General features: G+C 34.2%; 1 protein-coding gene across 1 annotated transcript; it reads left to right on the forward strand.

Moving 5' to 3' along the window:
- Positions 1-738: 738 nt before the first annotated feature.
- LOC127851008 (cysteine-rich venom protein latisemin-like) lies at positions 739-23905 on the forward strand. Its single transcript, XM_052384428.1, has 12 exons — positions 739-804; positions 6326-6405; positions 12320-12384; positions 14919-14988; positions 16735-16826; positions 17144-17237; positions 18513-18649; positions 19192-19277; positions 19874-19956; positions 21418-21516; positions 22727-22846; positions 23563-23905. Exons 2-12 carry the CDS (start codon positions 6333-6335, stop codon positions 23580-23582), a joined length of 939 nt encoding a protein of 312 aa, XP_052240388.1. The 5' UTR covers positions 739-804; positions 6326-6332; the 3' UTR covers positions 23583-23905.
- The last annotated feature ends 386 nt before the right edge of the window (positions 23906-24291 follow it).

Raw genomic sequence — 24291 nt, forward strand, 5'->3', positions numbered from 1 at the left:
TAAAACCATTTTAGTTACAAAGAGGAAACTAAAATACATGAACTTTGACCTTTAATTAGGACCCTGTTATTTGACGGACGAAGTATTCGCGATACATTGTTTAATCGTAGAGAATAATACTTCAAAGCTATCAGAAAATACTCTCCGGTATGTATAGGTTACAGAGCGGACATGAAATACAGTCCCAAAATCATATTTTCAGAGGCCTAACTTCCCAAGTACCCCCCTTTAGCACAGGAGACTAGTAAGTAGTAGTCAAAGGATTTTATTATTTACATGTTTTACGTGTTTTTAAGCCCCGATAAATAAGTTGACTGTGTTCAACACTAACCTAGTCCACTTTTATCGACATATTGAAATAAAGTGCGCATAATATGTTATCTTGCCTTAACCAAACTCAGTTTAATGAACGCTTAGTTTGTAATGGTTCTTAAACATGAAAAATAAAATTATAACTAAAATATAGCTGAATGTTGCAAATTGACCCTTACTTGCCTCTATTAAAAACTGTGCGATATTCATGATGATGATTACCGCGTGCTAAAGTCTACAAACACACACTTCTCAATGTTGTCATGCGTAGTTGCTCGCGATGTGAGGTATAAATCAGATTAGACTGTAGTTAATACATGAAAGTAATGAAATAAATGATGTAAAACCACTATATGGTTTGTTTTATACCTTGAAAACGACAGTCAAGAAGAAACGTTTAGGTAGGTCGATAGAAGCACAGGAAAAGTATAAAACAAGATATATTAATTTGGCTAAGCAAATTAAAGCTTCCGAGGGATTCACAAATCACAGGTGAGAACATAATTTATTTTATAATATATTATTATTATTATAATGATTATTATAATCATTATTATCATTATTATTATTATTATTATTATTATTATTATTATTATTATTATTATTATGATTATTATTATTATTATTATTATCATTATTATTAATTTTATCATTATTATCATTATTTTTTATTTTTATTTTTATTATTATAAATATAGGAAAAAGAGTAAATTCAAAATTAATCCAAAATCATGCAATTAATGATAACACTTATATTACATATGTAAACGTTTTTAACGAGCGTAAACATGTGTATTGTTGGTCCCAAAATGTGACCTATGTTTGGTATTGAAGTATATTTTGAAAAGGATTTTCTTTTATTTAAAAAGGCCAACTAGAACACTTGTATGGTATTCAATTGTTAAGGTATGGAAGACGAAAAGCATTTTTTTATCCACATCCGTAAAAAACTACAACATATAAATATTATCATACACTATACAATGAAAATAAGTATGAACACTTTTTCCTCATAAAATTAATAGCTTTTATTTTTAATTTGAAAAGCGGCAATAAAGCAGCGCTCAGAAAAATATATTTTTTATTAAGCATGGTCCTAAAGTGAGTTCTATTTATAGGTTATTAGACGTTTCGCTGTACAATACGGGGATATATTTGGACGAGCACACAGTTTAAGTCATATTGGACGAGCCGTTAGGCGAGTCCAATATGACTTCAAACTGTGTGCGAGTCCAAATATATCACGTATTGTACAGTTTAAACGTCTAATAATCTTTTTATTCTATATCCCTTTCTTACGCTCTTTTGTTTCTTCTTTAAAATATATTACCAAACCAGCTTTCTGTATTTTTATTTTCATTCACCTGATTACGCAATTTATGACGTATCTCGTGTGACGTCATTTCTCTGACGAAACATACTAGTATAAGCAAGACTTTCTGCATTTTAGGGACAACACTAATCACTATGGACGTGTTTGTGTTTAACAGTAAATTAATCATAATATTTTTTTAAATCATCGAACGAATCCAAAACGTATTTCGGATTGTGTGTTTGTAATGCATAATTGTTAACTTCGATAGGAATAAAACAACTCGCTCCGACAGGATTACGAATTCGTAAATCGTGTTTTGGGTCAGAATGGTTAGCATGGGATACAAACGCTTTCAAAGAAAGTGTGGATTTAAATACATTTCGATAAAGGGATGGAAGAACAGAAAATGGAAGGGCATATCATTGAACTGTGTTTCTATAAGCATTGGATTAAAGCTGTCATTGAGGTTAATAAAATAGAGTTTTTGTTTTGCTGTTGCATTTGTTTTTCAATTTCAAACAATAACAATATCACTTGCTGTTGCATTTGTTTTTAATTTCTAACATTTATCTAATTTATTTCTTTAAGAAATACAATCTAAATATCGCCTGTGTGAATCGAATATTGTACATTCGGATACTTTTTCTCGGTAACGGCTTTTATCGTTATAAAACAATTGCTTAGTGCACTTGTACTCAACTGTCCAATATGGAAAAAATACAGACTTTTTGGATCCAATACCGGAATATATTGGACGGTCACGTGGTACTTATGAAGAATGCCCATTGGATGAATTTATTGGATATAGAATAAATTTATTTATTGTTTGGCTGAAAGTTAATAAAAGCCATAGAAAAATCAACATAAAATATGGATTGTAAATGTGTCAACACGTTATTCTTCATCGATCAGGCAGACAAAAATAAAACAATGTCACACACCAGCGCAGTCACACAAATGCACGCGCGAATCACCTTAAAGCGGGTATATACGATCTTGTCAAATATTTATTAATTTATATAAAATGTGTAAAAAACTTATTATATATTACAATTCAACACATATAAAAATCGTATAATCTCGCTTTAAACGACTGTGAGTATTTTTTTTATTCGATTGTTTTGGTGATGTTTTAAACGTCTTCCTTTCTTTGTTCAAACATTATTCAACGGTGTTTTATTTCCAGAGGTATACTACTTTCTGTAAAAGTGTAATTTGTTAACTGGGTTCCTCACCGGAGGTTGAATATATTTCCAGGGGGGGGGGGGGGGGGGTCTGTTCATTTAAAAAAAAAACAAACTTATAAAGATATAATATCTTTGCAGAAATGAAAACTATGTTGAGACCAGATGTGTCTTGCGCTTAACAAGACTCTTCGTTCTGGGCTATAATTCATGATAAAAATAAAAGTTAAGCAACCAATAAGACACACTGTATGCTTTCTTTAAAAAAAAGTGCCTCGTGCGTTGTTGTAATGCAAGAAAACAATTGTCGGCTGGTCCCATTCCCTGATCAAATGAAATGTATCAGGCACCAATTATTGAAAACATGTCTGGATAATGATGTTCGCATGTTCTCATGTTTGTCATTGATATCTTTCATTTTTCTATAAAATGTTTTTTGGGCTTATTTGTAACTGCACTTGGCTTTATTTTTATTATTGTCGAAGTTAACTTATACATTTTAAATGGAATTTAATTTGCATTTTAATTCACTGTCGATGACATTATGCTTATAGGGAATACTAAATATATCTACGCTTATTTAGTGACACTTAAACTACATAAACCAGAAGCATTGTCGTTTTGAGTTTTCGTTCCGAGAAAGTAAATTATCTGTGTTAATAATTACCCGATATGGTATTTATACCGTCATTTAACCTTTTTTTATTTTCGAAAGTAAACGCGTGCTCAGTTTACAAACAAAGTTGAATACTCAGGACCGAGTTCTAAATTGATAATGCGAGCATGATGATGAGAAACATAATGTATGGTCAGTTTCTAAAGTAAACATACAACTTGAAGATAAAGAATAAAAAAATTGACATTGAAAGTACATATCATGATTGATTCTATTTCTTCTCCACTAATTGGAGATTCTCAACTCGATTAACAATGGGTGCATGCAAATATATATTTTACAATTATTGCAATCTAGAATCTTAGCGCAATACTAAATCAAAACAAACAAAAACAGTACCAAACACAGATATTACTATAAACATCAGAAGAGAAGTCGTTACATACTTGAGAGTTGTATTGGTAATTTTTCTAACTGTTACTTTATTATTCAGTCTTCATCGAACCACACATGGATTTGTAATAACAAGGTAATATGGAGTTATGTTTCACAAGACATCTTCCCATATTTATTATATGAACCGAAATGATGCTCGTCAAAATTTAAATTTTATAATTCTAAGCTTGATCCAACTGCCTCAAATTAATAGTTTTATAATTCGAAGCTTGATCCAACTGCTGCGAACTTACCGGAAAACCGAAGCTAAGTGTATTTTGTATTGTTTACTTTAAGCAAAGCTTGATTATACACTATATTCACGTAGTTGTAGGTAGTTATAGGTGCTGTATTAGAGAGACACTTTAAAAACGAAAAAAACAGCAAGACCACCAGAATGACGTCCTTTGATAGCATTGTTTCCATAAAGAAAGAAATCCCTTCTACAATCGTTTAAATCTTTTCTACTCTGTCCTAAAATGAACCAATTAAATGAAAAACTTACTGAAACGTCTCACTTCACTTTTCCTCCTCAACTTCTTGAAAACTCCCAACAAAATAAAAAAAAAAAAAAAATTAAACTCCCATTGACTCACATAACTACAATCCCCTGATAAAAACTCTACTGAAATAAGAAAATAAGTAAGAATCTACTACTGGATCTTCCTACTTAAAAGCCGTTCATAAAAAACAAACTGCTTCTTATCTCCAACAACAAAAAACTATAATTGTATCATTAAATTTTTACTTTCAAACCAAGTAGAGCTAAACCCTGGGCCTCGAACTCCGAGATGACCATGTGGTTGCTATAGAAAACAAGCGTCACATGGAAGAAAAAAGCGCTGGAATGTGACACCTGCAAAACCTGGTACCACCTTCCTTGCAAGGGTGACATGTCGGATACCATTTACGCCATTATTGACAGTAGCAATATTTCGTGGCACTGTCTTATATGTGGTCTACCATATATCTCTAGTTCTACTTCAGCCATAGTGACAGCCTCTATCTCCCTAATCATTGCTCGGTACTAGGCTACCCGGATAGCCCTGGTGAACTCTTTGCCACATCTTTACCTAAACCCAAACTCAAACAACAACAACAACAACGTAAAACTAAAAACATAAACAAACATCTTAAGATTGTCAGCCTACATTTCTAATCACTTAAAAAAAGAGCTAGACCTCATTATAGAATCAACATTCCCTGATGTAGTAATTGGAACTGAAACCTCGCTTGATCCGACTGTCTCGTCACATGAAGATTTTTGTTAATGTGCGGGATTTGTTTAAAACAAAAGTATACGCTTTCTCTTCTGAGAAATAAAAAAAGACATTATCAAACATTCACTTCTTTCGGATACGTTGTAGACACTTATTTTCAACAAATTACATCATACTTCGCAGCGGTGGTAGTAGCAATATAAATTGTAGTTAATGTTCTTGTAATATAAGCAATTTATTTAATGAATTATTATCATTAGTAGTATTATTATTTAATCACAACTATTTAACATAAAATGTATGCACCCATATTCGAACTTTAAAGTAAAACATGGTACAAGTTTGTGTTCCTATCAACAATAAACGTAAAATTAGCTTTTAAACTCATTTCATTACAATATAATAGACGAAACAATCGTGCAATATAATAACATATCTCACCATTAGCATCCTAACCAAAAGGCACACACTTTTTTGTAGTAATCATGAAAAACACGACCATAAATTTAATTATTCCTTAATTATCTAGCACACTTATAATTCTCATCATTATAGGTAGAACCAGCAGCTGCAACATCATCTTAAACACGACATATTTTCCTATATATAATCTTGAAGAACATGATTATGTCGTAAAAAAATTACGTTTAAGTATTGACACAATTATTTTCATAGAACAAAACAGATCATATTTTCTTTTCGACTTGAGATTATACAGCTCATCGTTATGTAATATTATTTCGTACGTTAGCTCTGTTCATTTTCATTCGTTATTTTACATTTTTTAAACTGTATCGAATGATAAAGACAATATTTAGATCATTTAATAAATATTTATAATAATGATAATAATACTACTATATACTACTGCTACTACTACTATTACTACTACTACTAATAATTTATTATAATTTTTTTAAATTATAATTATTATTATTATTGTTGTTATTGTTGTTGTTATAAGTATTACTATTATAATTATAATAATAATTATTATTATTTATTTTTTTACTTTAATAATTATAGTTATTATTATTGTTATCATTATTATTATTATTGTTATTATAATTATTATTATTACATTTCATAGCATTATGTTATTTGCAATATCCGGAAAATGTCAGTTATTTTGTATAAAGAAAAGATTATTTATGTATTAATATGTTAAATTTAAGTTAAACTACAACATAAAAAATTCAACACTTATTTTTCTAATCAATGTTAATTGGTCGTTTTGTTTCAGTTCCAAGATGTTCGTCTACGTTATAAGTTCATTCTTCATCGTGTCACTTGTGGCAGTCTGTTGTCAGACCCGTAGGACCCGTAAGTGATCTATGTAATTTGTAATGAAAATAATAAACTTGTTTAGAAGTGGAGACTGCCCGTTTCAGGCGCCTTGTTTGGAAGTAAGCTGTGTGATGTATACAGACGTTTATAATATAAAGTAACAATAATTTAGGTGAACAAAAACGAATATATTCGTTTTGTACAGATAAAATGGCAGTTCGACTCTGTGAATACCCTGCCATACTTTATATGTTAAATTATTTCCAGAATTGTCGTTTTTAGTTGTTCGTTTTTAGTTGTTCGCTTGCGAACAACTAAGGTTCATAACACGTTTTTCAAGCCGGTTTAATTAGGTACGATAAACATGATAACTTCCGCATCTTCGCCGACAAAGAGTTGTATAATTTATGCCAGTGGTTTCAGTTCTTCACCTATATTCATTCACAAATGGACACATAATGTGAATATCGTGTCAAATGGATTTTTTGTTCGAACGGTGCGTAAACAGAAAACAATCAATGATCTTTTTTTTTAATTATCGCGGAAGAGAATGTTTATGAATGATTAAAATATTCCACATTTTGCTGCGTCTTAATCACGTGGTAGTTTTACGCAGCACAGGTAATTCAAAATCTGAGGCTATTAATGAATACGGGAAAATAAAACTACTGCTGATCATCAAGTATATTGGGATATCGAGAGTCCAATACACTATCACGCGGCTTGCTAGTTCAGCGGGGTAAAGTTTGATATGTCTGGGAAAAGTTCTTTTGTGCTCAACAGATAGCGGTGATCAGTCCTGTATTTTCAATTGCACGGATGAAAACAACGCAATAATATAAGGTTATTTAAAATTGTTTATATTAATAGTTCTCAATTTATAAAACGCCGAACATGAGTTCACCAATAACTACAGGTATACCATAGAAAATGACAAAAATGCTAAAACCTAATATAAGAAAACACTAAATATAACAAGAAATATCTTTTTAAGAGATAATCGGCGTAAATGCTGACTTTGAATTTATGTATGAAATTTACGTTTCTAAATAATTAAATTGAAAATAAAACATAAACAATTGTGTTTTGTGTTTGTTTCACTTGTTAGTCGCATATTCACGCACGATATTTGTGTTATTATAGGCAAACCACACATTAGTTTAAGTAGATACAAATTATACTGTGGTAGTGTGAGAGATGCGCAGGCAAGGTGGGCTATGATGGGCGCATAAGGCATAAGACTCATTTTCGCATGACGCGGGTCTTCAAAAATCTCATTGCGAATATGAAATGGCACATTTAAGCACAATGCTTTTCGATACAAAATTGAATTCCAAATAGCAAATAAAGCAAACTGGCAAATTAGGGTAGCCTATCCAGGCGTTCAGGACAACATGTGTTGTTAGATAATTAAACGATTTAAATTTCCTCTTATCTTGACAATATACTATTTCGGTAGTGTTTGTTGTATCATCTTGAAAGCAAAACTCTGCTTATCGATAGTCAATTAAGTCTTCCCCTGACGATTTTGTGACCGAGTACAGACCCTTGTCAGACTTAAGGTTAGAGACTGGTTGACACCGTGTGAACTGCTAGGGATACAAGATATGCATCAACAACAATATACGGGTCACAAGGGCTGTCTTTATGACTACCTTATTCGTCCGTAAAACGTATTGCTCGCAAATTTATGTTTTATATTTATTTTCATCAATTATCTTATTGTACATTTTGAAAGTGTGTATGGTGTCAACAACAAATGGTTTTGTACAGGAAATTTCCATCATGAAATTATTTTCTAAGTGGTATAGGTTTTTGATATTCCAACAATATTCATGTAATATGATGGCAATTGCAAATTTTCTTTAATATTTGGTTCTCATTATACCAATTTCATCATACTTTCTATGCTTTCAGAACGTCTAAAAAGGGATGATGGTGTTGTTATTTTGTATAAGTTTCTCTATAACAGGAATAGGATGATATGCAGTGCACACACATCTCGACTGGTGCGTTGAGACACACTTTTTATAAATTTGAATGGCTTGAAATTAGAAAAACTATAACCTAATTTGACCAAATGAGTTGCGTTTAAGATTATGCAATTATAGTAAACAACTTCGATGCCTTAAGCGCATTGATTGTTTAACAAAACCAAGAACGGTAAACGGGACAAAATACTTTGCTTTAATTTTCAAATATTGATTTTCGTTAAATATAAAGTGAAAGGAAATATGAATAGGAATATACGTTTTGTGTTTTGTTTTGTACAACAAAAAACAATATAACAAGTTGATTTGGTTGTCATATTTTGTTTTCTGTTTCGGTTGTTAGGAAATCGGAATATTTACTAATATGCGTTGATTTTTGTGTTCCGTGTTGTCGAATGCACAACGAAAAACAAAAAGACGGTATATACACGGACCAGTGCATTTCAACTGCATTTCGTTATAAATTGTAAATTATTATCTTTTTAAAAATAAATTGCCATTAAGTTTTATTCTCAGGGTTGCGAGAGAATTTATATATTTTACTTTCATATATTAAGTTATGTAGTGTCATTTTTATATTCATGGTTGCTCATGCGTTGGCGTTTAGTTATTTAACCACGATTTAATGTGGTTTTGGATATTTATCTTTATATCTTGAGGAAATATAGATTTTTTATGTGTTTTCACAAAATAACATCTTGAAAGCAAGTCGCAATATTTAACTTACTAGGATCAGATTTTTATTTTATTTTATCAAATCTGGTAAAAACTATATTTTGCTAAATACAAGAAAGAAAATTACTCCCAATTATGTGCTATATATAATATAATAATACTGATACTATTATTCTTAATTTAACACGATTAATTTTAAAAAATGGTGAAAATTTACATATTAAAATATGCAACAGTTTTTAGTCTATGTTGTATAATTGCTGTATGATTTTTATCAATACTTAATAGTGGCCTAATGGGCATTTACCCACATTAACAACATCAACAATAACACTAGATATAAACAAGTTGGACGTTCTAATGTATATTGCTTGTAGCATTACATTTATTAATGTAAGCAATATGAGTATGAAATACATGACTTTCTCGGATAGGAGTGGTTATCATTTTAGCACGTATCACAAAATTAAAGTGAAGCATGAGCTGTCCCCGAGAAATGTACATGTAATAATGTTTTACTCGAGGAAACTGAGTTCTTTGATCATTCTATTTGAAGAATCCACAGTTATCGTTTCAAAATTATAATTTCAAATTATCCACGGTCTGACGCTTCTATAACATCCGGCTAACAGCGACAAATCTTTATGTGGATGGTAGGGTTTTATTTTTTTAAGAGCTTGGGACTATACGTGCCAGGTAACGAACAATTGAATTCATTGAGAGTTAAGAAATTTATTAATGCTTCAATGAACTAGGATGAATAATATTTAATTTGGTTTTGATGATAGTCATCACATTAATTTTCCATGCTTTTAATGCTTGCTAATGGCGCTTTTACATCAATATGTGCTTGATAGTTGTTTTCATGTTTACGACTCATCTGAAACGTATCGGGAATGTGCGCATCACACGTTTTAGTTCGATGAATTTTTGTTGTCTGTTCCTGGTTCAAACCTTTCAAGCATTTAAACGATCACAGTATTATAAGTTCATTATATTGCACACAATACGCAATCAACAGTAAGAGCTTAGACAAGACATTTGTGTCACTTTTAATGTAATGACTTAACATTTAGAGACTCTATCAGGTAGTTTTTGCGACACACATTTTAAAATAGGTTTATTTGCGGCAATTCATTTTTAATCCCTTAAAACGCGAGATTAAATTCATGGTCAATAGTAAATTCGGAAACCTCCACCATCCGACTTATAGAAAAAACGAGCGAATGAAAAAAATAGTGTTACATATATACACCGACAAAAAACCTTTCTGTTATTTTGAGGTAAGGGCACCGTCAAGACTACACATGTTCTTTACTGACTATGTAAACTGGCTCCCATTCATATCTGTGTGAGGTGTTCAGCCAGATTTTAATCTTTTATATATCAATATTATATATTGATGATAATATATTGAATAAAATTCACCCCTAAGAAGCAAAATATAGCGCATGAAGAAGCAAAATCTCGCCCATGTAGACAATAGAAGTGAAATATGGTCAAGCGATATACTTTTATTCCATAGGTCAGTGTTTCGAGCCCAGTTGAGGGTAACTTTTTTGTTTCTTTAATTTTATTATTGTTTTTGATTGTAATGGATCTTTTAAGATCCAATGTTTACATTTATCAATATTAAGCATTTATTGACAACTGTGAAGGTCCCTTTAAGATGTTTACTAAAAATTGCCACAAGGTAAATATTTAGAACTTATTTGCTGTTAATTTGATTTAAACGTGATTGTGTTTATTTGCCTTGTCAGCGAGGTTACTTTGAAGTTATTATCACTTTAATCTTTTTTCAAACCATTAATAGAAAAGATAATTTCAGCTTCATATTGGGAAAACAGGGCTTAATGCATGTGCATTAATTGTCATTCAAGTACCAGATACTCTCTTTAAACAAAAAACACCATAAAATCAGAAAGTGTCGTCCTAGATTTTGCGCATTGCACAGGCTAATCCGTGTGAATAGGCTATTCTGAGACACCACTTATTTGACATGCATTAAGCCCCGTTTTCTCTAAAAGCAGCCAATATGTACTGATTTCAATGACACACTGGTCAATGTCGTCGCACAAGCTGTTAAACACTATTGATTACGTACATACACTCACTGTCTGCAGTGTACCAGTGGTGAAATATAAACAGGCAGATGCGGTGGTTATAGTTCTTAGCGTAGTTAAGAGCAGACTGACTTGCAACACATACCACTAACCTTAGTTGTCCGCAAGTGAACAACTAATAACATTCATGTTTACTTTATCCCACTTGTATTTTTTGCAATAGATCCCATGCCTCAAACTTATCCTATCCAAATGCCAAACTTTCATTATCGTGTCAACATGTTTATTCAATCTGCGACTGGCGACATTCCGATTATAATAATATTTTCCTAATTATTAAATTGTTTCACGTTGCAACGCTTTATAATTTCAGGTTTTTAAATCGTTAAAAGTTGCATATGATGGATATTTTAGAGGATGGTAAATGTTCAGTATTACTGTTTCCTCACAAATATCAGAACTTAATCAAAACTGTGCGAAAATGAATTTTTTAAATTTAATTTTGTCTTTTTACCAAACCGTAAAAAGGCCCATTCAAGCGAAGGCCATGAACAAAACGTAAGAACTTTTTTCCTGTAGAGTGCATGGGTAATGATTCTAATTTAAAGACAGCTTGTATTCCTGTCTTTCTTTGAAATTAAAATAATCGTCTTATTTAGACTTATAAAATACTGTTTTAGCATATACAACAGCATTTTAAAATATATTTCCGTTCGCATACTATGTATACGATGGATAAAACAAGCTGTTCCATCTTTCAGTAAACATATTTAAACGCCTTGATCAATTTAGTGAATTAACATCAATATGTGCAATGTTTATAAACTAATCGGTCACGAACCAGGAGCTGCATGTTCAATAATCTCAAATACAAAGTAATACACTTTATTTGACAGGATTTTATTTCAATACTGTTACAGTTAAATTGTCCCCAAAGAAGTCTTTTTTGAAAATGTATTATTAATCTGCACAGGCAAATCATTGACGACCCTATACGCTTTTATGGATTTTTTTTTCATTTTAAAGAAGTCTCTTTTAAGCAAACATTCAGTATAATATGCGGAAAGTGTCGTCCATGTTTAGCCCCTGCAGACTGCTCAGGCCAATCTGTGATGACACTTAACGCACATGCATTAGGTCCAGTTCTCCCAGGACGGTGCTCATTAAGTTATTTTTTATGAACGGTAGTACAATGAATAACAGTAGTTTATCCGATTCCAGATTTGCACGATGCCCGTGTTGTAGGAGAAGAAACATATGATCTTCTCTCCAAGCACAAAAGACAGGTATTTAATTCCACTTTGTTTCTGTTTAGTTATTTGAGAATAACATGTTACTGCCTGATCTTTTTGTAATAAATCAGGCAAGGCTTAGAATAATATAACGGCGAGGCTTGCCGAGCCGTTATTGTATTCGTGCCGAGCCCGATATATTACAAAAAGATCATGTAGTAACCTGTTTTCTGTTTATCATACCTCTACGTCCTCAATTTTAAAGAAATAATGAAAAGAATCGCTAAAAGCTGCAGCTTAAGCGGGAAAGAATCTGACTTTTGTCGTTTGACGTGATAATAATGACGCATCATCTTAATATTTGTAAAAAAATGTTTTTTGTTGGTTTTTTGCATTTTGTTTTTAAAATATATTACATCTTGGTATCAACTTATTTGTTTTGTTGAATCTGATTTTATTTTACTAAAAATGAGTACTTTATAGTTGATTCCGAGAAATTTGACCATCATCCACACATAACTAATATAAGAACTTCCTGTTGACCATGATATAAAAAATATATCAGGGAACGTTATATCAGGAAGATATCAATTTGGTGGTATAATAAATGTGCATAACGTGTCTTCCCAAAATTATCTTATGCAGTCTGCACAGGCTAATCAGGGACGAAACTTTGCATGGTCATGTATTTTATAGGGAGTATATTATCAGCACAAATCCAGTTAAGATGGAAAAGGTCGTCCCATATTAGCCTGTGCAGAACATAAAGACTAATTTTAGATGAAACTTAACGAAAATGCATATATGCCACTTTGTTTATCGAGCGTCTATTTATTCGCAACCGAAGAGGTGGGTATTATAGCAATACATTTCGTTCGTCCATCCTTAAGTCCTTAAGTCCTCTAGTCTGTTCATAAAACGTTCATGTCCGCTCAGTATCTCCTTTACACTTTGACGGGATTTCATGAAGTTTGCCACAGATGATGTTGAATTAACACGTAGTTTATAAAGCATAAGTCAGCTGTACCGAATCAAGGTCACTGTCGCTCTTCAAGGTCAATGATTTTAGCCTGAGTTTTCTTACCCCCTCAAAATCGTCTATGACGGATGTTAATGAACATGGCCTCACATGTTAAAGTTAGATAGACGATGTGCAGAAGGTAGGAGTCAGTGATGCAATCTCAAGGTCAAAGGTTGGAGCCTACCTTTTCGCGTCTGCTTTATATCTCCTATGCCCTTTGATAGATTTTCAATAATTGTTCCTTAAATGTTTAGAGCCATGTAGTTGATGTGCTAAAGGAATGATATAGACCTGCCGACACAAGGATAATGCCTCTCTTTCAGGTAAAAGTTAAGGTTTCAATTGCCGTGTTCGTTTCGATATCGTTGAAGGATTTTCATGAAACTTGACAACAATATTTAGTTCGCGCAGAAGTATGTGAGTCAGTCAAGTTTGATCCAAGGTTAAGGTTTATTTTAAGGTCCCAGGTTTCAGCCTCCATTTTGATGTCCGTTCACCTTCTCATATATCTTAGAAGAGTTCGATTGCACCTGGTTTAAAAGTTCAGTTTATAGAGATAATGAGCTTAAGCATGAGTAAGTCATGCTATCCCGAAGTCAAAGACAAACTTCAAGGTAAAAGTTTGAGCCTTATATTTCCTGTCCGTTCCAAATCTTCTCGACACATGAAACGATTTTTTAAACACTTCGGTAAAACGTTTATGAAATAAAACGATATTCAGAGGGCATTAGTCTGTAATACCAAAGTCAATGTCGATGGCATACTTTACATTCAAAGATTGAGCCTCCATTGTCAAGTCTGCTCAATACCTCATATACCCTTTAGACGATTGTCATGAAATGTGGTATAAATGTTTACGTCATTGACAATATATGCAGCAAGAATGAGTCAGGCTGAGTCAAGTTTAAGGTTGTACTTGAGGATCAAAAGTTTAGCCTTCGTGTAATTCATATAAAGTGTTGCTAACTCCTTTAACCAGTGAAGGACTTTCATGAAAAGTTTGTATCATTGAGACGATGTTCAGAGGGCACGAGTTAATCACGATGACTCAAGCGAAGTTCACCCCTGTATGGTCAAACGAATCGTGGTGGTGGATATGGCAGTCTCTTGATCTAACCGTTTATGTTGCTTATCGGTCGTAGGTTAAATATGTGAAAGCACAGTTCCCAATGAATATTGTCCTGTCAAATATAGGTATAGCATAAGAAAATGATGCATGTGGGTTAGAAATAGAACATAGTAACTCAAATTATCTCAGCGTGAGGATGAGTAAAAAATCGGATAACTGATGTCTCACTTAACTTAATTAATTATTATTATATGGCTCTTGATAAACCCTGGTCTATAAGCCTCATAATACCCTTTCAGTAGAAGATCAAACCTTCCGCTATCATCAACCTACAAATATGACCACCCATCTCTATGGCTGCCATCTCAGCCTTTTTAATTCTTGATGACTGTAAATACTATACACGCACTTTTTGTGAATATTTAAATCAATAAATAACAAAAAATATTAACCCTATCTATCAACTATGGGATACTAATGACATAAATAACTTTACAGGTTTCTTGCGCAGACAGGTACGCCAAGATAACTACTGGACACTCGGCCTGTCTGCCGAAGAAGAATAGCGGTAATTGTTTGTCAATTGACCCTCGTTCTTGGAAATCTGGGTTAAATTCTTTTGGGTAAAAAAATAGTCTCCGATTTGCCTGAGAAGTCCGTAAACGCTAATCAGAAAAAAGACGACACTTTCCGCTTCAATGGACTTTTTCGTTTGAAGGATTTCTCTTTTAAACTTAAATCCACTTTAGGCGGAATGTGCTGTCCTTGATTAACCTGTGGAGACTTCACAGGTTTATCGGGACTAAACTTTACGAATACTTTATGCATTAAGACGAGTTTTCCCAGAGCGAGGCTAATGTTTTTATTTCAATTTAGACATAGATGCATTCGAGTACCATGAATGAGTCATGTGAAAACTGAATGCTTGCTATCGTTCTGATCGGAACATTCTTGTGAGTCATATAAAAACGGAAAACTTGCTATCGATCTGGTCTGAACATTCTTGTGAGTCATGTGAAAACTGAATGCTTGCAATCGATCAAGTCTGAACATTCGTGTGAGTCATGTGGACACTGAATGCTTGTTAACAATCTGGTCTGAAAATATTTGTGAGTCATGTGAAATCTGAATTCTTGCTATCGATCTGGTCTGGAAATTCTTGTGAGTCATGTGAATACTGAATACTTGCTATCGATCTAGTTTGATCATTCTTGTGAGTCATGTGAAAACTGTAAGCTTGCTATCGATCTAGTCTGAACATTCTTGTGAACCATGTGAAAACTGAATGTTTGCTATCGATCTGGTCTGAACCTTCTTGTGAGTCATGTGAAAACTGAATCTTTGCTTTCAACTGAGTCTGAACATTTGTGTGTCATGTAAAAACTGAATGATTGCCATTGGTCAAGTCTGAACATTCTTGTTAGTCATCTGAAAACTGAATGGTTTTGTTCGATCAAGTCTTATCATTCTTGTTAGTGATGTTAAACCTAAATACTTGATATCGATCTGGTCTGAACATTCTTGTGAGTCGTGCGTTGCTATCGAATCAGTCGGGACATGATTGTGAGTCATGTGAAAAATGAAAGCTTGCCATCGATCTAGTCTGAACATTCGTCTCTATTGTGTATTGGATGTAGTTGCATCGAAAAGTGACACATGGGTGAATTTTGATCTGCCTGCATATTTATACATCATTTGGAACAGATTACGACGTATGTTATCGAATCCACTAAAAGAACCATAGCAATGCGTACATTATAGACACCTATTGCCGGTGGGATATTATATATTATTATACAGGTGGCTTTATTTTCCCAAATGATTTAATGTCCTGCAAACTAATAAAGCTGGCGCACATGCAGTTTATTGATTCATGTATGAACCGGTGGAAAAACAATGCTATCACAGAACAGTTCGTCTTCAACAGTTTCGTATATCATACAATAACGCAATGCTTAGTTGTTGCTGATGATGAGGAAAGGAAAAGTGATGTGTTATTGAGGTAAATTCTACACGATTACGTGATTATATATATTCATGTAGTTACATGCCTCGCTAAGTGAAAAGCAGTTAAAGTGCGCAAAGTGTCGTCTCAAAAAAAGCCTGTGTAGTTCACACATGCTAATCAGGACGATTCTTTCCGCCTGTATGATAAGGTTATTTAAAGAAAGTCTCTTCTTAGCACAACTTTAGTTTAGGCGGAAAGATGTATCCCTAATAGGCCTATGCACAGGCCAATCTGTGATGACACTTAACGCACATGCATTAAGCCATTATTTCCCAGAACGAGACTCATTTACATGTGTTTGTCCAGGTGTAGTGCCTGGCGTTCAGCAGTTGATTCTGGACGCCCACAACACGGCCCGGCGTGGCGTCACGCCCACGGCCTCCAACATGCAGTTGATGGTGTGTACCAACCAATTAAGAATAACACGAAACGTTTGGGTGTTTTCATTAGCGTTGTGCAATTGTTATTAGCGCTGCCATATTGCAATTAGCTGTTTGTTACTTTCATCAGCTCTGTATAAACTATCCGAAATTCTATCTAGTGTCAATTTGTTAAAATCAGCATTTACAAAAATCTCGCAGGAATGTAATACATTTTCATATGCAGCAAATAATCAACGCATATCATCCACTTATCTGTTAATTGTATAATCTTCTAAATAATTCTAATTAAAAAGTTATTTCTTGCTCACATTGTATTTTTTCTTTCATTTCAGACTTGGGACGTGTCTTTAGCAAATATTGCCCAGAGATGGGCTGACAATTGTAGTAACGCTCATGAAAAGCCCTCATACAAGAGGTGCGATTTTGGTACGTAAGCCATTACTCGCGCATCAAATCATCGTGTACTTCAGCAGTATCCTTGTATCACCGATATTTTTATCCTTTCATAAACTTAATAGCAATTGTGTTGGGTTAGACATTCTTATACAATTCGTTTCATATTGCGTTCTACAATTTAAACTCCCACGAAGGCCGCTGGTCAATTATTGGTAACATTCAACATCCCTAGAATACAGTTGTGTTTACTAAATATATGCTCAATCTTATTACATCCATTTCTCATTTGCTGTTCGTCGCTTTTCTGCGGGTGACACGTGGCTTATGTGTCACTTTTTTAATGGCGCAAAACCCCATAGACTATGCCAAGTCAGTTTTTGCCGTGTGTTTTTGCTGTTTTTGCTAATATTGTGTTGCCATTGGTTACTTGCCATACATACAGGACCCTCTGCAAAATGGGGTTTCTCTCATATTCATGCAGCAGAAGTCTCGATTTCTTTACAGTCATATTCTGTGATACGATCTAGATACATACGCATAATATCGGAATAAAGACTATTAAGAGCTACACTCAGATCATTTGAGCCTCGCTATCTGTATTCTGGGCATAATGCATATGCGTTAAGTGTCATTCCAAATCAGCCCCTGCAGTCAGGGCGGCAATTTCCGCTTTTATTGTATTTTTTTTAACGAAAGTATCTTCCTAGCGAAAATCCAGTTAAGGCGGACAGTGCTGTAACTGTTTAACCTGTGCGGACAAAGGTAATCTTGGGTGACAATTTCAGTATAACGGAAGTAAACTCCAGCTGCTGGAGCAGTATTGCCTTCTCCTGATTTACAATTTGTTGGTCCTTTATTGAAGGCCAGTAACCAATTGCCAAAACAATACGAAACAGCACAATACGAAACAACATACGCAAATAGACGAATAAAGCTGGAGTCACCTCCTTGGAACGGTCAATGCAAAGCATTGGGGGTTTAACCCGGTTTTAGAGCGCACAGCCTCACACTTGGCCCAGCAATATGCATAATACATATAAATGTAAATAAAATGTAACCTGATAGCATTGAAACTCAAATTAAACATTAATAAAAGTGAATTAAAGCGCATTCAATTTGATTATCATTTAATTACTCAATGGTAGAAAGAAGACCAGATCAACAGAGTTTCAACTTTTCGAGGAACGATGAAATGAAATTTAGCGCATGCATTACGCACAGTTTTCACAGAACGAGGTTTTTTTCTCGTCTGCTACCACGACCAGTTATCGTCCGTTTTATTCAATTATTTATTGCCTGCTTCAGGGCGCTTTTCAGTGGGTCAGAACTTAGCATATGGCTACTCCAGCTGGACAGGTGCAATCGAAGGATGGGCAAAGGAGAAGAAAGACTTCACCTACGGTACCGACAATAAAAACAAAGTTGTGGGGCACTATACTCAGGTAATGATCGTTTGGTTAAGGGAAAAGGTTAAAGGGCGGGGTTTTAGTTTGCTGTGCATTGTCTTTCGATTTTTACATTAACCTCCAAAACATTGGGATGTAAGTCGTCCATGGATACTCGGCGCAGTATACAGCGACGTCACTTTGCTTTTTCCCCTCATATGTACAAAAACATACAGCGTTTAAATTTGTAAGAACTTCTATTGCTTTGCAGTTGAATTAATACTTTTTGAAAAACTTCTTTTGATCTGCCTCCGTTCGGTTTGTGTTAGGATTAACACAAGTCGAATTGGGTCATCAAAAAATGTTCAATTACTTAACAATGAAATATGTGTCGATGATTTACAAACTCAATCCTTTGTTGATATCCCAACTGCTCGATTTTCCCATTGGCTAATCCATTACCCTAATATGCTTAATTAATGTGCTTGCTATACATTTTTGTTTATAAACAATCCGATTATCAAATAAGTGCCACTTAAGTTATAAAAATACAGACAGTTCGCCTAGATATACTACAATTACCGGTATCTTGTTTCCAGATGGTGTGGGCGCAAACATCAAAAGTTGGCTGTGGATATGCCGTCTGTAATGGTCGGCCTTATTATGTGTGCAACTATGGCCCAGCGTAAGTTTGGTACTGTTTTATCATTTTGTTTTCAATAAGTTTTTTTTAGGTCGTCTCAAACGGAGCAATGAAGAGGTATTTCATTTAGACTATAAATTTACACCCATTAACATTTTGTTCCTCATATCAGTGGTTGCAAGTTAAACCCAGTGGGTGCAAGTTGTACCGAGGGGTTACTCGTTATGGTAGATTTTGATAGTTCTACATTAATCGTTAAACTTGTATAAGTGGTTACGTCATAAGCTAGTGGTAACCCGTTACACTAGTTGTCACTCGTTACACCAGAGATTACACATTGTTTGAGACGTTACATGATGAATGTTCACTTTTATTATATGTACCGCAATCTGGGAAAACTGGGCTTATACCATGTCCGTTTAGAGTCACCCCAGCAGTACACACAGGAAAGTCAGGGACGACACTTTCCGCTACACTGGCAGTTCGTTTAAAAGAAACCTTCTTAAAACAAAAAAATCTATAAAACCGGAAAGTTTCGTCCCTGATTAGCTTTCTCGGACTGCACAGGCTAATCCGGGAAGACACTTAACGCACATGCATCAAGACCAGTTTCCCAGAACGTTTCTTGTATCTTACAGGGGTAATTATATGGGAGAACAGCCATATGCAAACGGCACAACATGTGCTATGTGTCCCAAAAGCTGTACAAATCGACTGTGTGGTAAAAATGTGTTTATTACTGACTAAAACAACGTTACTGAAGTTGCTTCGAAATACAATGCAATTTAAGATTTGGTCATTTCAACTAGTACAATCGTTGGCATGTAAGCTAATAGTCATCAAAAACAAATAACAACAGTTTTATCTTCCTCATAATAAGTTTAACAACAATCTTATACATAACAACAATCTTATAATTTGTTGACAGAAGAATATAATACAGACACAATCTACGAGCTCATCAAATTTAATAAAAAAAACATAACATTTCAGCCTCGCTCTGTGAAAAAGGGTTTTAATGCATTGACGTGTCGTCCAAGATTAGTCGGTGCGGACTGCACTGGACGGCACTTCGTTAAAAGGCAGATTTTTCTTAACAAAAATCCAGTAACGGCAGAAGTGTCGTCCCTGATTCGCCTGTGAGGCTTGCACAGGCTAATCTGGGACGACACTTTACGCACGTGCATTGACATATTTTCTTTAATCTATCGATGATGGATAAGAAAAAGAATAACGGGTCGAAGCTGTGATATTTGCCAAGTCATAAAATTACAGTTTTAGACACAATGTTAATTGAACAATATTTTGAATTCCTGGCGGTGTTAAGGCTCATCGGTTTGCTTACGATTTTTCCTGCCGTTTTTAACCAAGTGCTAGTCAGCTAATTGCCTTTAAGAAGAAGTTCAATATAAATAGTGCCCATCTAGGTTATTCATACGTTTAATTAGTTAACATTTACTTGTATAGTTTATATGAGAAGCGCTGGATGAAAACGGTGTTTAACGCATGTCTTTAAAGTGATGTGTAGTCCGCACAGGTTAAATATGACTACACCTTCCACTTATTGTTTTTTTTTTTAGTTTCAGGAAGTATTATCTCGAAAATTCAATTTAGGCGGAAAGTGTCGTCCTTGACCAGCCATTGCGTATTGCACAGGAAATTCTAGGTCGACACTTAACGCACATTCATTAAACCCTGATTTGACGAGCTCGTGTAGAATGTCTTTAATTGTCATCATTCAGTACAGATCTCAACTGTAGAAAATACACTTGCAAATAATGAAGTTTAAAAAAGTATCGAATATTATTATGCTAATTGAGTTAATGGCATTTTAAATGATTATTTCGCAATGTATTTAATCGATGATTTGTGTGCATATATCAAGGAAATGCGTATTATGTTTTATTATTGTTCAAATAGTATGTATCATTAGAGTGGCTTTTCTATTTTTATATCTGAAATAGCACTGCATTGGCCAATTTTTTAAAATAATGCGAAATATGCTAAAAAAAACACACAAAACCTAATCACCCTGTACAATTATCCGTTAAATTTCAAAACAACCGGGCCTGAGCGCAACCTTGAAAGTAGCATTGGCTCATTTATAAATGTATCTCAACAAAGAGGTGGCGTCCGTGATAAACGGCCGTGAACATGTACTTCTAATATTATTTTTTTCTAGGTTGTGGCGGGTTGGTGTGTCTAAACGGAGGGGTCCTGGACTTGAAGGAATGCAAATGTAACTGCCGAAAATCATTTCATATGCAACCGAATTGTGCACGTGAGTTTCGAGTATACATACGAAGGGAAAATGTTATTTTTATTACTTATTTGTAGATATTTGTTTATATCCACCAGTGTTATATTAATTGCTAAATGTGTGACTTGATCTCATAAATTTAATTCGTATTACTTACAATTCATCTCATTTATGTTCGTTAAGCTTACATTTGTCATAAGTTTTGTTTTTCTGTTGCTTGAGTTGAAAATTAAGTGTGTAAAGTACCTCTCCTGTCTCTCCTGATTGACACACGATATCAGGGGCGTAGCTAGCATTTTTTGAGCTGTAGGTCCGGATATGATACATACAAACGGGGGGGGGGCAGGTGTCCACCGCCTGAAATAATTTACTTCTTTAACGCCTGTGGCGAGATTTAAAGCATACCAAGACAAATAATTAGATAAGAAATATAAGACTTTAGACTGAATTTCTTTGATATTTTACTGTTTTTTCTCAATGTCAGAGAACCAAATTTTGCTTTGTTCGGCATCAAGGTACCGAACCGACTCGGATTCAGTCAATGGATCGGGTTACGGGGCAAGTGCTCCATTTTAAATTTCCGCGGTCATAAACACATTCGGAATTGTCTGAGGATTATGTCAATATGAAATGCAGATTTCTAACACATCAAATCCCCCCCCCTATCAGGGTCAACATTTTAATGCGTTTTTCGAAGTTGAAGCATTTTTATTTGTTCATGTTTCGAAAAAAAATGTAGGCCCGGGCCAGCTGTGCATTATAGCTGCTACGCCCCTGGTAATTGATACCAACTGTATGATTGCTATGAATCTCTAAAGTGCATTCCCACCAGTTGTTGTACCCAATGTCCAAATATTGAGGGACCTTTTATTGAAACTACCTTGGGTGATTGTTTAAATCAATGCAATGTTCATTTAAAAGAACCAGTGCCCGTATTCAATAACTGATTCTAAGAATGAATTTTAAAATTTAATTATATTTTTTAAACTTTAAAATACTCAAACGACTTGAAAGTCCAGAAAAGTGTTGCAGTGAACAGTTTAAATGGTATAAATAGCGTAAATAACACTATCTTTATTATTTAAGCACCATTTCGAGCCTTTTTGTGTGCACACCCTAAGGCATTTTTATTGAGTCTAAGACTATTATTTATTCTTAATTCTAAGAAGCGGTTGGTAAATACGGACCCAAAATGTGAAGCATAAGATGAATTGTTATGACTATCTTGCAGTGAAATGCGATGGTGCCGTTGATAGTACCCACTGCCCGGGTTTTTACTCAGGAAAATGCGAGGTTTGGACCAACGTACCAGTTGAGTGTCCCAAAATGTGCAAGTGGTGCCCATACGCGGGTAAGAATTATATGAGCCGCGTTCTATGAAAACTGGGATAAAATCATATGATTCGAGATTCATGCTGGATAAGCCTGTACAGTGCGCACAAGCTAATCACGGACGACACTTTCCGCCTTCACTGGATATCCGTATAGTGGAGGATTCTTTTAAACGAACATTTCTAAACAAGCGGAAAGTGTCATCTCTGAGTAGCCTGTGGAATAATCAGTATCAAAACCACCAGCATATCTAACTCTGGAATAACTCCGCCTGTGCCTCGGCATTTACAAAGTCCTCCTAAGGCAGTTACTATGTCATCAGAAGGCAGTTACAAACAACTGGTATTTAATGAACCACCGTCACTACCATATCGGCATAATAACACCATGTTCACTACCTACGCAACACCCCTACCTCCATCATCACGACCATAAACACCACAACCAGCAATAATACCACGACATCTTAAGTACCATAACGCCAGCACTACCTTACGCCATTAGAACACTACCACCGCAATCATAACAAAGCGGTCAATTAAACGACCATGATAGATAAAGCAATCGGACTCCACAACATTAACTCCATCGCTACATTAACTACAATATATCCTTAACATTTCCCCATCATAACAAACAGACGTTAGATCTAGTATAGATTGTAGCACAAACTACATTTATACACACATAATATAGATGTGCATACTAGTCCCAGGTTCTTTTTTTCTGTTTCAGACGCGAAATTCCTCAAGTAACCTAGATCGATCGGCCTTATCTCACAACGGATCATGGACGCCTTTGAACAAAGTGCTTATTTGTTGATTCATTATAAATTCGCATGTACAATTCATCGTTTTCTTTCGGTTGGACAATTGTAACTTATGTTATATATTCATGTGTACATGCATTAGCTGTTATTTAAATGTGTTACTTCGTTTTCTTAACTTTAACGCATTTAGTAGTTTTTTGCTTTACATTGATTTCTAAAGTTAAGATATTGTTGCGAATTTGATATTTGACATGTTGTCTACGACTACAACTTGCTATATTGACCAACATAAAAATATTTCTTTTTAAAGAGTCGTGTTATTCTAGTTGTATATACGTAAGCATGTTTATATTGTATCGAAAAGTAAGCTTTTGTTCATTTCTTTTATTTTGAATATATTATACAGCAGCTGTTGTGTTTGTTATTTTTCATATAAGCGGTGTACGTAGATATCAAACTCATTATTTTCGGCTGTTCTTTCTTTTAACACATTTAGTTGTTGTTGTTTTTTGTGTGTTTTTGTTTTGGTTAAAGTTTATTTAAAAACGCAAGTTAAGGCAATGAAACGAAATCCTATTCGATCTATGCACATGTAAAATCATATGTTGTTTTTTTGAATTAGAAGATTAAGTACCGATAAGAAATTGCAAGTCATTTGTATAATTAAGCGCGCAATTGGTAAATCAACCAATATT

The sequence above is a fragment of the Dreissena polymorpha genome, chromosome 11, assembly GCF_020536995.1.
Source record: "Dreissena polymorpha isolate Duluth1 chromosome 11, UMN_Dpol_1.0, whole genome shotgun sequence".
Classification (NCBI taxonomy): domain Eukaryota; kingdom Metazoa; phylum Mollusca; class Bivalvia; order Myida; family Dreissenidae; genus Dreissena; species Dreissena polymorpha.

Excerpts from the sequence above, each read along its gene's own strand:
- LOC127851008 (XM_052384428.1), top strand. The coding sequence starts at position 6,333 with ATGTTCGTCTACGTTATAAGTTCATTCTTCATCGTGTCACTTGTGGCA. Across the intron at positions 14,989-16,734 it reads TCTGCCGAAGAAGAATAGCG|GTGTAGTGCCTGGCGTTCAG; the intron begins GTAATTGTTTGT and ends GTGTTTGTCCAG. Across the intron at positions 22,847-23,562 it reads CAAGTGGTGCCCATACGCGG|ACGCGAAATTCCTCAAGTAA; the intron begins GTAAGAATTATA and ends TTTCTGTTTCAG.